The following is a 13,059-nucleotide window of genomic DNA, read 5'->3' as shown; positions in this document are numbered from 1 at the left end:
TCAGCATTGTGGTCAGCGAGTCTATAATACACCAAATGTGTTTGATAGATCTTTTTTGTCTCCTTCTAATGCCTCTTAAGGCATCAGATTACGTTACTGACTTTTGGTGATCCAAAAATTACATCGCTGAAAAAAATGTTGTTCAGGTAACTAACTAGTGACTGTAATAGATTATATTTAGAAAGTAACTTACCCAAACCTGCAAGTAGGCTACGGTTGTAGAACGATGATTTGTCAGAAAAACACATACAGGTATTATTGCAATTTTAAAGAACTAGCCCATGATCCCTAAAAGTTAATGGATCTAAGTTAAAGAGAACATGTAGTATTCACTTAAAACAGATCTGGCTTTGTTTTCGCTCAGATCAAATCAGCTGAAACTGATCAAGACAGGATTAGATGGTCTTCGACTGAGCGGTCCACTGTTTTATTCTGTCAGTACCAGGCTCGGGGCACAAGTCCTTCATGCTTAGACAAATTGAGGTGTAGTGTGTGTGTGTGTGTGTGCGTGTGTGTGTGCTAGCATCCTCATGGAGCATGATGGGAACCGGAAGGTGTAGCCAGATGGTTGCACAAAGTCCCAACCCAGCTAGCACATAACGTTCTGAGAACCATTGTTTCTTAGAGCTTGGTGAGAGCGTGGTTGTCCTGTGGTTGTTTAGCATACAACCTTCCTACAACTTTCTGGGAATGGTGCAGAATAGTTGCTTGGCTGTAGAACATTTTCTGCACATTTAATGAACTTGAGATTTTGGTATTTCATTTACTTTAACAGAATGTTTCTTAAAAGTTCAAACATGATTATATTTCATTTCAATTTTGGTAATGTTCTACGAACGTTCTCCAACTGTTTTGACATTGGGAATGTTCTCAAATAGTTAATGGAACTTTAAGAAGCAACATTCTTCTGCAGGAATTTCAGTATTTCAGCATAACGTTTCCTACAGGTTTCCTCATGGTTCTATTAAAGTCATGTTCTCAAATTGTTCAGAGAATGTTAAGAAACAATGTTCTTCTGTGGGAATTTCAGTATTTCAGCATAACTTTTCCTACAGATTTCCTAATGGTTCTGTTAAAGTCATGTTCTCAAATTGTTTCCCGAAAACGTTATACATTCTGGGAATGTAAAAAAATATATATATACATATATATATTCATTCACATTTATTAACAAAAAATTCCATTCTTATAACATGAAGAAAACTTTCCATAAAAAACACAAGAATACTTTAGTAACATTCAGAGTAACAACGTTCTAAGAATGTTATTTAAAAACATACATTCCATTCTCAGCATCAAAAAATGTCTATCTTGTTAAGTGTGTTGGCCACGCCCACTAATTGGCTACACCTGATCTTAATGAGTGCTTGTTTCCTTTGAAATGGGGTTTGTTTGAATAGACAAAAATTAACAGCTTTGTATGTGTAAAAAAACATGCACCCTAGCTCCATTCTGGTAACACAGTGGACTAATTCCATGGATAGAGAACAGAAGAGCATAGGTTCAAATTTCACAAACGCCATGTCACAATAAAAAATAAATGTATTTGCATGATTAATGCCTAAGGAAATGTATTTCTATGTCAATCAATCAAATGTATTTATAAAGCCCTTCTTACATCAGCTGATGTCACAAAGTGCTGTACAGAAACCCAGCCGAAAACGCCAAACAGCAAGCAATGCAGGTATAGAAGCACGGTGGCTAGCAAAATCTCACTAGAAAGGCCAGAACCTAGAAAGAAACCTAGAGAGGAACCAGGCTATGTCAGTCCTCTTGAGATTATAACAGAGCATTGCCAAGATGTTCAAATGTTCATAGATGACCAGCAGGGTCAAATAATAATCACAGTGGTGGTCGAGGGTGCATCAGGTCAGCACCTCAGGAGTAAATGTCAGTTGGCTTTTCATAGCCGATCATTCAGAGTATCTCTACCACTCCTGCTGTCTCCAGAGAGCTGAAAACAGCAGGTCTGGGATGGGTAGCACGTCCGGTGAACAGGTCAGGGTTCCATAGCCGCAGGCAGAATAGTTTAAACTGAAGCAGCAGCACGACCAGGTGGACTGGGGACAGCAAGGAGTCATCAGGCCAGGTAGTGCTGAGGCATGGTCCTAGGGCTCAGGTCCTCAGAGAGAGAGAAAGAAAGAAAGAAAGAAAGAAAGAAAGAAAGAAAGAAAGAAAGAAAGAAAGAAAGAAAGAAAGAAAGAAAGAAAGAAAGAAAGAAAGAGAAAAAAAGAAGAGAAAAAAAGAGAGGAATTATGTGTACTTGAGGATTCAGCAAATTGTATTCAAAATAAGGTAGAAGTGTTATTAAAAGTCTTATTGAAATATTCAGTGAAAGTTTTACAGAAGTATTTTGAAAGCCACCAAATAACATATAGGAAAACTTTAAGGGAACCAGAGTAAAATGTTCTTAGAACCTCCCTGCAACCTAAACATATATGTTCCCAGAACAGGAGAAATGATCACATCTGTTTTCAAAACGTTTACAAAACGTTCAGTTTTACCAGTCTGGAAACTCATGGCTTCGTTCCCACAACCAATGTGAAACCAAAAACATACCTTCCCACAACTTCCAAGGAACCAAATGTGCTAGCTGGGAATTGCCCATGTGGTGTCTGGCATGGCTGTTTCCCTCCAAGCAAGACACTCATACTGCACAGCATTCATATACTGTACATTCCGCTGTATAGACAATGGAGTCAAAGTGAGACTCAAATCACTGGGCATGTTCTGTAATTCACCCTTATTGAGAGTGTCTGCGAATCAACTGATACCATGAATTTGTTGAGTGAAGCGTGTAAATCATAAATAGCAGATGGACTAACATACAGTATCTCCACATTCAGCGGTCCTGGAAGATGGGAGTTGATTGACTGTTTCCTATTGACCTCATCACTATGTCTTCTCCGTTTGCAGCTACTTCCTCAGCACAGAAGAATCCAGACAGAGCAGACATCTGTACAGGTGAGGCCATCCCCTGTCAAAAACGATTTGATCCCGAATTTCCTCCTTTAAAGACGTGCTGGCTTTGACTGATGAAATCAAATTGGCTTTATATCCCAAAACCAGACTTTTTAGTTATTAAAACATACTCTTGTTTTAAGGAATGTAATTTCCGATTTTTAAGACAAAGGTTTTAGTTTGGCAGCCAACGAAACAAAACTAGTCACATGAAATTCAAGTCAAAGCAATGGTGGCTCAACAGCTTTTGGGTTTCATGAGAAGGTGGATGGTCAGAGAAGTGAGGTGTGAGCTGAAGGGTTATATAGCGCAGCAGCTGAAGCCATTCCTCTCCAGTGCGCTTTAGGCAGACTGCCCACCTAACACATTTATCAGAGAGGGGACCAAGCCAACTCAGTGCTGTGGTAGAGAATGCGTCCCAAACGGCTCCTTATCACCTATATAGTGCACTACTTTGGACCAGAGTCCTAATGGGCCTTGGTCAAAAGTAGTGTGCTGTATCGGGAATAGGGTGCCATTTGGGACACAGGCATAAAGACTGATCCACAACCTGTGATTAATGTGCTCAGCTCCCCAGGTTCATTCACCTTATATGTTATATATAGTTTTTGTATTACTCTGCTTTGGGCCTCGCTAGATGATAGAGCAGAGGGAGAGAAAGGTGTGGTTTAAAGTGGGTTTTCTGGGGAAGGTGTATGCATTCTTTTTTTGTACCTTGTACCCTTATTTTCAACGTTGGAAGAGTCGTAATTCTTGCTTGAGAAGTCAATCATATTGTCGCTTGAGAAGTCAGTCGTATTCTTGTTTGAGAAGTCAGTCGTATTCTCGCTTGAGAAGTCGACTCAGTAATTCATTTTAGCATTTCTATCAATGTATTATTGTTTAATTAAGGTGTAATTTACAACCTTAGTAAGATATTGATTGGGACAGCTGAATAGTTTCAGATCCATTAGTTCTTTAAGGTATATGGTCACTCTGTTGTCTTCCTCTCTCTCAGTGTGGACCTCGAAGGGATCTTTCAACGCCAGTGTCTGACCTGCTACCTTCTAGATGGTTGCAGCTTTTTCAAAGCAGAGTTCAGCCCCAATCAGACATATTTCACACTTTATTGTCTTGGTAGGTGCCCCACACACACAAGCACATCCTCCTGCTTGAATCAAGGATAATCAAATATGTACGTTTTCCGTTTCATTGTCTTTGATCATTGTTTCTCCAGGCCCCGGAGTCCCCAAGGTGACAGTTCACAGCACTAAGGACCCCTCCAGTGAGTTGTACAGTCTGGTTTCTCTGACTAGCCTGCTCCACTTTTTCTACCATCAGACACTTTTGACAGTGGCCAGTAGAGAGCAGTATGTACAAACAAACATAACCGGTAGTGAACAATTTAAAGCAGTTTCAGAAACTGGGTAGGGGGAGTAGCTGTGAATAGGCTGTATAAATGTCAATATATTTGTATGATCTCAATATGTTTGTATGATCTCCTTTAGCATACATAGTTCTGGAGGACAACACACCTCTCTCTGAGGCCCTATATGGGAAGAGACTCCCAGAGACTGTCTTCAAGACCCTCACAGCAGACACCCACGGTAAGAGTGTGATATCACTCTGGGCCCATAGTCACAGTCTAAAATGATCATTCATATTAACTGACATAACAAAACAGAGACTGTTTTGGGTTCAAATGGTCACAGAACAGACTAGTTCCAGTTATATCAGGCCTCTAAATAACAAGCCAAATATAGAAGCATGCCCATCAAGAAAATACTTTCTTTAATTAGCTGATTAGGGCTCCATGGGAGCGAGTGCCTGATTCATGCTCTCCGGGGAGGACTGTGTGTGTGTGTGTGTGTGTGTGTGTGTGTGTGTGTGTGTGTGTGTGTGTGTGTGTGTGTGTGTGTGTGTGTGTGTGTGTGTGTGTGTGTGTGTGTGTGTGTGTGTGTGTGTGTGTGTGTGTGTGCGGTTGCCTGTGTGTGCTTTTTGTGTGTGTGTGGGTGTGCGGGTGTGTGCACTGCACACATACTCAATGAACTAACTCATTGTTACAATGACGCACATGACTCGGGGGAGTTCATTTACTAGTGCTTTAGTTTAGCGCACATAGATTTCAGGGGGAGAATACTGATGAGCTCTGCTACAGTGTACCGTAAAACTTCAATTAAACTCTTGAGTCTTGAATAGCAGCCTGTCCCTTTTGATTGTCGGGCATCAGCACGCATTTCAGCAAATAAACACTGCATCTAAATGAATTGTTGACGAGCACCATAAACATTTGACAAAAGAAGATAAAGGAGAGCAACATCATTGCCATGGATGAAACAGCAGTGTGGGAATAAATGTCTATGGGTGAAGTGAAAGTAGGTAAGGGTTAATGTTGTCAAAACAGAAAATATTTTGATGGTTAAAATTAAAGTAATACGTACTCACGTGGATGGTATTGAAGGCATCTCCTGTCATCCTGGGTACCAGGACAAGCATTGAATTCTGAAGTCTATCTGCTGTGATCTTGCTGCAACTCCAGGAGGTACAAGGCACGACAAGGTGCAACAAGTGAATGTGTGGTGCGGAAACATGAAATCGGGGGTGAATAGCGACTGCTATGGGTTTGTTCTGATGTTTATACTGCTCACACTGGTCACAGTAAACAGTGCTGTAGTCTTTTCAACCTTTCACTGAGCAAAAGATTTGTGCATTAAGGAAACAGACGCCTGGCTCAAATAGAAGCCTGTCTCTAAAAAGCACCAGTTGTGCTCAGTGATTGAAGCAAATAAACACCATGGCTATTAGATGAAGTTTGAACATATATCTCTCTATACACTACTTGACCAAAAGTATGTGGACACCTGTTCGTCAAACATCTCATTCCAAAATCATGGGCATTAATATTGAGTTGATCCCCCCCTTTGCTGCTATAACAGGTTCCACTCATCTGGGAAGGCTTTTACTAGATGTTGGAACATTGCTGCGGGGACTTGCTTTCATTCTGCCACCAAGAGCATTAGTGAGTTTGGGCATGGATGTTGGGCGATTAGGCCTGGCTCGCAGTCGGCAATCCGTTTCATCCCAAAGATGTTCAATGAGGTTGAAGCCAGGGCTTTGTGCATGCCAATCAAGTTTTTCCACACTGATCTCGACAAACCATTTCTGTATGGACCGCTCTTTGTGCACAGGGACATTGTCATGCTGAAACAGGAAAGGGCTTCCCCAAACTGTTGCCACAAAGTTGGAAACACAGATTTGTCTAGAATCTCATTGAATGCTGTAGCGTTAAGATTTCCCTTCACTGAAACTAAGGGGCCTAGCCCGAACCAGGAAAAACAACCACAGACCGTTATTCCTCCTCCACCCAGTTTTACATTTGGCACTAAGTATTGGGGCAGATAGCGTTCTCCTGGCACTCGCCAAACCCAGATTAGTTCGTCGGACTGCCAGATGGGGAAGCGTGACTCATACAGCTGGCTGATTATATGATGTACAGGCAGGATAGAACAGCATCGTCTGGTAAGACCAGTCTATGTATTTTTGTAAACAACAGCTGGTGCACGATATCTAAGGAAGTCTTGAGCCAATGCTCGCCTGAGGTAGAGTTTCTCAGGATAAGCTGCAGACCACATTACCTACCGAGAGAGTTTTCATCTATATTATTTGTAGCTGTTTTCATACCACCACATGTTAAATGTGCAACCAGAGGGAAAAGAACTCTGGACAACCTATACTCCACACACAGAGACGCATACAAAGCTCTCCCTCGTCCTCCATTTGGCAAATCTGACCATAATTCTATTCTCCTAATTCAATTCCGGTTTACAAGCAAAAATTAAAGCAGGAAGCACCGGTGACGGGATCAATAAAGAAGTGGTCAGATGTTTTGCTAGCACAGACTGGAATATGTTCCGGGATTCCTCCAATGGCATTGAGGAGTACACCACATCTGTCATTGACTTCATCAATAAATTCATTGATGACGTCGTCCCCACAGTGACCGTACATACAGTACATACCCCAAACAGAAACCATGGATTACAATTACAACGCAATGAGGGTCCCCAGTCCAGGGTCAGCGACTAGGGTCCTCGCACCAGAGGTGCCACCAAAGTGGTGGGAGCCAGAGGCTGAGGGGGTCTACGTCCTGCACCAGAGCCACCGTGGGAATGGAGATGCCCACCAGGACACTCCACCTTTAAAGTCAGGTTTTGCGGCCTCACGCCCTGGCCATAGAGAGGCTTTTATTCTCTATTTTGGGTAGGCCAGGGTGTGACTAGGGTGGGCATTCTAGTTTCTTTATTTCTATTTTTTTTGTTTCTATGTTTTGGCCGGGTATGGTTCTCAATCAGGGACAGCTGTCTATCGATGTCTCTGATTGGGAATCATACTTAGGCAGCCTTTTTCCCGTAGTATTTTGTGGGTAGTTATCTTTGTTAAGTGGCACTATAGCCCTAGTAAGCTTCACGGTCATTTCTTTGTTTCTTGTTTTGTGGGCGACATTTACATAAATAAAGGAAAATGTACGCTCACCCCGCTGCATCTTGGTCCGGTCATTTCCACGACGACGCCCGTGACAGTGAGAATGCTATTCATTGACTACAGCTCAGCATTCAACACCATAGTGGCCTCAAAGCTCATCAATAAGCTAAGGACCCTGGGGCTTAACACCTCCCTCTGCAACTCGATTCTGGACTTCCTGAATTTGCCGATGACACAACAGTTGTTGGCCTGATCACCGACAACATGAGACAGCCTATAGGGAGGAGGTCAGAGACCTGGCCGTGTGGTGCCAGGATAACAACCTACCCCTCAATCTGATCAAGACAAAGGAGATGAGTGTGGACTACAGAAAAAAGAGGACCAAGCATGCCCCCATTCTCATCGATGGGGCTGCAGTGGAGCAGGTTGAGAGCTTCAAGTTCCTTGGTGTCCACATCACCAACAAACTAACATGGTCCAAGCACACCAAGACAGTCGTGAAGCGGGCAAGACAAAACCTATTCCCCCTCAGGAGACTGAAAATATTTGGCATGGGTCCTCAGATCCACATAAGGTTCTACAGCTGCACCATCGAGAGTTATCCTGACTGGTTGCATCACTGCCTGGTATGGCAATTGCTCGGCCTCCATCCGCAAAGCACTACAGAGGGTAGTGAGAACAGCCCAGTACATCACTGGGGCCAAGCTTCCTGCCATCCAGGACCTCTATACCAGGCGGTGTCAGAGGAAGGCCCTGAAAATTGTCAAAGACTCCAGCCACCCTAGTCATAGACTGTCGTCTCTGCTACCACACGGCAAGCGGAACCGGAGCGCCAAGTCTAGGTCCAAGAGGCTTCTAAACACCTTCTACCCCCAAGCCATAAGACTCCTGAACATCTAGTCAAACTGCCTACCCAGACTATTCAGGGTAGTATTTCAGGAAGCTGCCAGTTGAGGACTTGTGAGGTGTCTGTTTCTCAAATTAGACACTTGTCCTCATGCTCAGTTGTGCATCGGGGCCTCCCACTCCTCTTTCTGTTCTACAATATTTACAGCGCCAGTTTGCGCTGTTCTGTGAAGGGAGTAGTACATAGCGTTGTACGACATCTTCAGTTTCTTGGCAATTTCTCGCATGGAATAGCCTTCATTTCTCAGAACAAGAATGGACTGACGAGTTTCAGAAGAAAGTGCTTTGTTTCTGGCCATTTTGAGCCTGTAATTGAACCCACAAATGCTGATGATCCAGATACTCAACTAGTCTAAAACAGGCCAGTTTTATTGCTTCTTTAAATCAGGACAACCGTTTTCAGCTGTGCTAACATAATTGCAAAAGGGTTTTCTAATGATCAATTAGCCTTTTAAAATGATAAACTTGGATTAGCTAACACAACATGCCATTAGAACACAGGAGTGATGGTTTCTGATAATGGCCTCTGATTGCCTTTGTAGATAGTTTCCAGCTACAATAGTCATTTACAACATTAACAATGTCTACACTGTATTTCTGATCAATTTGATGTTATTTTAATGGGGGGAAAAAATGTGATTTTCTTTCAAAAACAAGGACATTTCTAAGTGACCCCAAACTGTTGAACGGTAGCGTATGTATATATTGTATATCTCAGCTGAGATTGAGTGTGGGCCCACCTTTGTTTGTTTTCATTTAGATCTGCACCTGAAGCTGTCTATGCCCCAGAGGTATGAGGCCAAGCTGCTCCCTCTCCTCATCATTGTGTAAGTTAGCATGCATTACAAATTAAGCTCATCAATGGTGTAATAAGATGCTAATGGAATTGTATTAAGCCTCATAACATGAGCCAATATCAAGGATTCACTTTTACAGTTTTGCAGCCTATTACGTAAATTTGAACAGACATTGATTTCCCCATTGTTGACCAACAGGCTAAACCACTAATTGACTTGTTTGGCTTCCACATCCCATTTACAATCTCTAAACCCCTGCCCTTTGCTCAGTCTTTCCAAATTGACATTTTTGTCCAAACCAGCTCACCCTGTTCCTCTTGTTGTCATGCAGGGATGGAGTTCCAGGCAGTCAGTCGGTGACGGAGGAGTTTGCTATGGGATGGCCTGAGGTGCTCGCTAGTACTCATGACGTGGCCTTAGCCTGGGTGGATGGAAGGAGTGGCGTCGGCTGGGGGCAGAAGATCAGCAGTGTGGATCCCCGCAAGCTCAGCTCCCTCAGAGTCAAAGATCAACTAGGAGTCGTGGAGTTAGTTACCAACCTACAATGTTATGGGCCTTGATTATATATATTAAAAATGGTTACATAATGTATATATTAACTATGATGTTTTTTGTTTGGCCTCCCACAGGTGGTTGATGCAATTGCCTTACATTGATGATCGGCGGATTGCCCTGTATGGCAAGGTTACTTTGTTTACTAAGAAAACATTAAACAATGTTATCTGGTCATCTGACCAAGTGCACACATCGGTTCCATATACTGTACATAATGTTGCAAAAGCATAAATCGTAAGTATTTGTGTTTTATGTTGCTCATGTTATTCTCTACAGGCATTTGGTGGTTATTTATCCCTCAAGATGCTAGCTGCATCTGACCAGCTGTTTAAATGTGCAGTCGCTGTTGCTCCCATAACAGACTTCAAACTCTACAGTGAGTGAAGACCATATCATTATTACAATAGTGTCAAACCTACTAGCACAGAACAGCCATTAATTCTTAGCACACTTGTTCTACCATTTATAGATGCTGCCTTTTCAGAGAGGTATCTAGGTCCCCCAGCTACGGAGGAGCACACATACTTGGTGAGGATCATCTTTACCCACACACACCAATATGCTTTCTATTAAATAACATGGGTAAAGGGTAAAGGGTAAAGATTATAACAGTACATGATGTTCAAACGTTCACAGATGACCAGCAGGGTCAAATAATAATAATCACAGTGGTTGTCGAGGGTGCAACAGGTCAGCACCTCAGGAGTAAATGTCAGTTGGCTTTTCATAGCCGATCATTCAGAGTTAGAGACAGCAGGTGCGGTAGAGAGAGAGAGTTGAAAACAGCAGGCCCAAGACAAGGTAGCACGCCCGGTGAACAGGTCAGGGTTCCATAGCCACAGGCAGAACAGTTGAAACTGGAGCAGCAGCAGGTGGACCCGGGACAGCAGGTGGACTGGGGACAGCAAGGAGTCATCAGGCCAGGTAGTCCTGAGGCATGGTCCTAGGGCTCAGGTCCTTCGAGAGAAAAGAGAGAGAGAGTTAGAGGGAGCATACTTAAATTCACACAGGAAACCGGATAAGACAGCAGAGACAGCAAGGGCGGTTTGTCGCTCCTGTGCCTTTCCGTTCACCTTCACACCCCTAGGCCAGACTACACTCAATCATAGGACCTACTGAAGAGATGAGTCTTCAATGAAGACTTAAAGGTTGAGACAGAGTATGCGTCTCTCACATGGATAGGCAGACGATTCCATAAAAATGAAGCTCTATAGGAGAAAGCCCTGCCTCCAACTGTTTGCCTGGAAATTCTAGGGACAATAAGGATGCCTGCATCTTGGGACCGTAGCGTACGTGTAGGTATGTATGGCAGGACCAAATCGGAGAGATGGGTAGGAGCAAGCCCGTGTAATGCTTTGTAGGTTAGCAGTAAAACCTTGAAATCAGCCCTAGCCTTAACAGGAATCCAGTGTAGAGAGGCTAGCACTGGAGTAATATGATCACATTTTTTGGTTCTTGTCAAGATTCTAGCAGCCGTGTTTAGTACTAACTGAAGTTTATTTAGTGTTTTATCCGGGTAGCCGGAAAGTAGAGCATTGCAGTAGTCTAATGTAGAACATTTTTCTGACATAAAGTTTCAGATTTTTGCAATGTTTACGTAGAAGGATAAAGCTGTCCTTGAAACAGTCTTGATATGTTTGTCAAAAGAGAGATCAGGGTCCAGAGTAATGTTATAATGTCCTTCCTGTCTATGTTGTGACCCCTCAGACGGCCTCTGTATTGGAAGATGTTCACAAGCTTAAAGATGAGAACTTCCTCTTACTACATGGGACTGCAGACGGTGAGACTTTGCTTTGCTTTTAACATCTACATTTGTCATTTACATGTTTTTTTAAGAAATATTAAATTCTACTGATGAATACCTGATCTGCTTACTTGATAATTTGTGTTATTGTGTCTCGTGTGTTTGTTTGGCTTTGGGCATGCAGCACGGGTTCACTTCCAGCACAGTGCGGAGCTCCTGAGCCGTCTGGTGAAGGTAGAGGCCAACTACTCCTTGCAGCTGTACCCAGACGAGGGCCACACCCTGAGAGAGCAGCGTAGCATCCAGCATTTTCAACAGACCCTGGTGCACTACCTCCAGACCTGCCTGAGACATAACCCCCTCCTGGTCTCCATAGAGGAGCCAGATGAGGATGAGGAGGACGACTAAGTACTCCCACCTCTGGTACTGAAGAGACATACTGAGAAGTGAGGACTACTCTCCTATGCATTACCCCAGGTCAGACTACTACTAGACACTAGTCTCTTCCCACAGCAAGAACACCGGAGTGGCGATGGACCAAGAATATCAGATCACAGCTGAGCCTACTGTACCACTTATGAGTAACTTTGGGAATATAGCATTTATTTTGTTTGTGCTGTTTGAATTGAGTCTGCGCTGATTGTTTACATTGTGTTGATCCATTATCAAAGAAGTGACCGTGGCCAGGTCTTAATGTTGATTCTACATAATGTTTACAAAATAGTCTAAACATGCATGTCGTAATGGCTGCATGAAGTAAAGTGGTTTACTATTCTTTTATGTTTTGTTATCCTGCAGATCCTAATTTGGTTCAAATCAGCCTGTTATGCTGTTATGTAATGCATATACAGAAGGGGCCTACTGTCACTCTAAATGTGCCAAATACATTATATGTTTACAAGCCTATTCATTCACCATGCAAACTCTGAGATGTATCCAATCTTGCAGATGTCATAGACTTTGTATTTCCCATGCTTTTTGCACGATTCTTTTCAACAGTTGTATTTGGTAACTTTGGATGGATACAATCAGAATGAGCAAACCCAACAAAATATAAAAGCACATTTCTTGGACATCTATTTCAGAAGTGAGTTATGTTTTTCTTTATTTAATTTGATAGTCATGTATACTTTGTTGTTCATTGTATTGTGTACTGCAACACCTCCCAATCAAAGCCATGGAACATCCATGGTGCACTGCATGTAGTCTGTTTGCAATTGAATGCCCGACTTGAAATGTTTCCTTTTTGTTTGTTTGACTAAACCCTTACAATAAAGAATCAAGTCCTTGTTTGCAATATTGTTTAGTGAGTTTCCTGGAAAAGCTCCCCATCACTGACGGCTTTGGAGAGGACAAGTGGAGCCTCAGCCAAAGTACCAGGTTTGAAATAGTGAACTGTCTGTTGTGTCACGCAGAATTTCTTGAAACTGTCTCGTTGGTGCCAGGTGCTTTTACCCTACCCTCCCTAAACCCCAACAGCCGTAACCCATAGATTTGGCAAGAATATGGCTGTGCATTTTCCCCATATTCCTTATATGTATCCAATTCATTCAGATCTACACCTGGAGTTTATATGGTCCTGTCCAGAAACATCCACTGACCATACTTGAATGACAGTTTTACCACGGAGTTTCT

General features: G+C 42.8%; 1 protein-coding gene across 2 annotated transcripts in view; it reads left to right on the top strand.

Annotated features, from left to right (window-relative positions):
• Positions 1–12,716, top strand: part of LOC118359953 (inactive dipeptidyl peptidase 10-like) — a 36,002-nt gene extending 23,286 nt beyond the window's left edge. For both annotated transcript variants that reach the window (XM_052482305.1, XM_052482304.1), the window contains 11 exons: positions 2,917–2,964; positions 3,959–4,077; positions 4,178–4,225; positions 4,449–4,547; positions 9,089–9,155; positions 9,457–9,651; positions 9,755–9,809; positions 9,957–10,056; positions 10,150–10,208; positions 11,388–11,460; positions 11,609–12,716. In XM_052482305.1, the coding sequence (XP_052338265.1) occupies positions 2,917–2,964; positions 3,959–4,077; positions 4,178–4,225; positions 4,449–4,547; positions 9,089–9,155; positions 9,457–9,651; positions 9,755–9,809; positions 9,957–10,056; positions 10,150–10,208; positions 11,388–11,460; positions 11,609–11,832 (1,087 nt within the window). In that variant the 3' untranslated portion in view covers positions 11,833–12,716. The remainder of the gene's footprint in view (positions 1–2,916; positions 2,965–3,958; positions 4,078–4,177; positions 4,226–4,448; positions 4,548–9,088; positions 9,156–9,456; positions 9,652–9,754; positions 9,810–9,956; positions 10,057–10,149; positions 10,209–11,387; positions 11,461–11,608) is intronic.
• Positions 12,717–13,059: the final 343 nt, after the last annotated feature.

Source organism: Oncorhynchus keta, chromosome 27, assembly GCF_023373465.1.
Source record: "Oncorhynchus keta strain PuntledgeMale-10-30-2019 chromosome 27, Oket_V2, whole genome shotgun sequence".
Taxonomy (NCBI): Eukaryota; Metazoa; Chordata; class Actinopteri; order Salmoniformes; family Salmonidae; genus Oncorhynchus; species Oncorhynchus keta.
The sequence above is the reverse complement of the archived record's forward strand: the minus strand, read 5'-3'. Positions and strand labels throughout refer to the sequence as shown.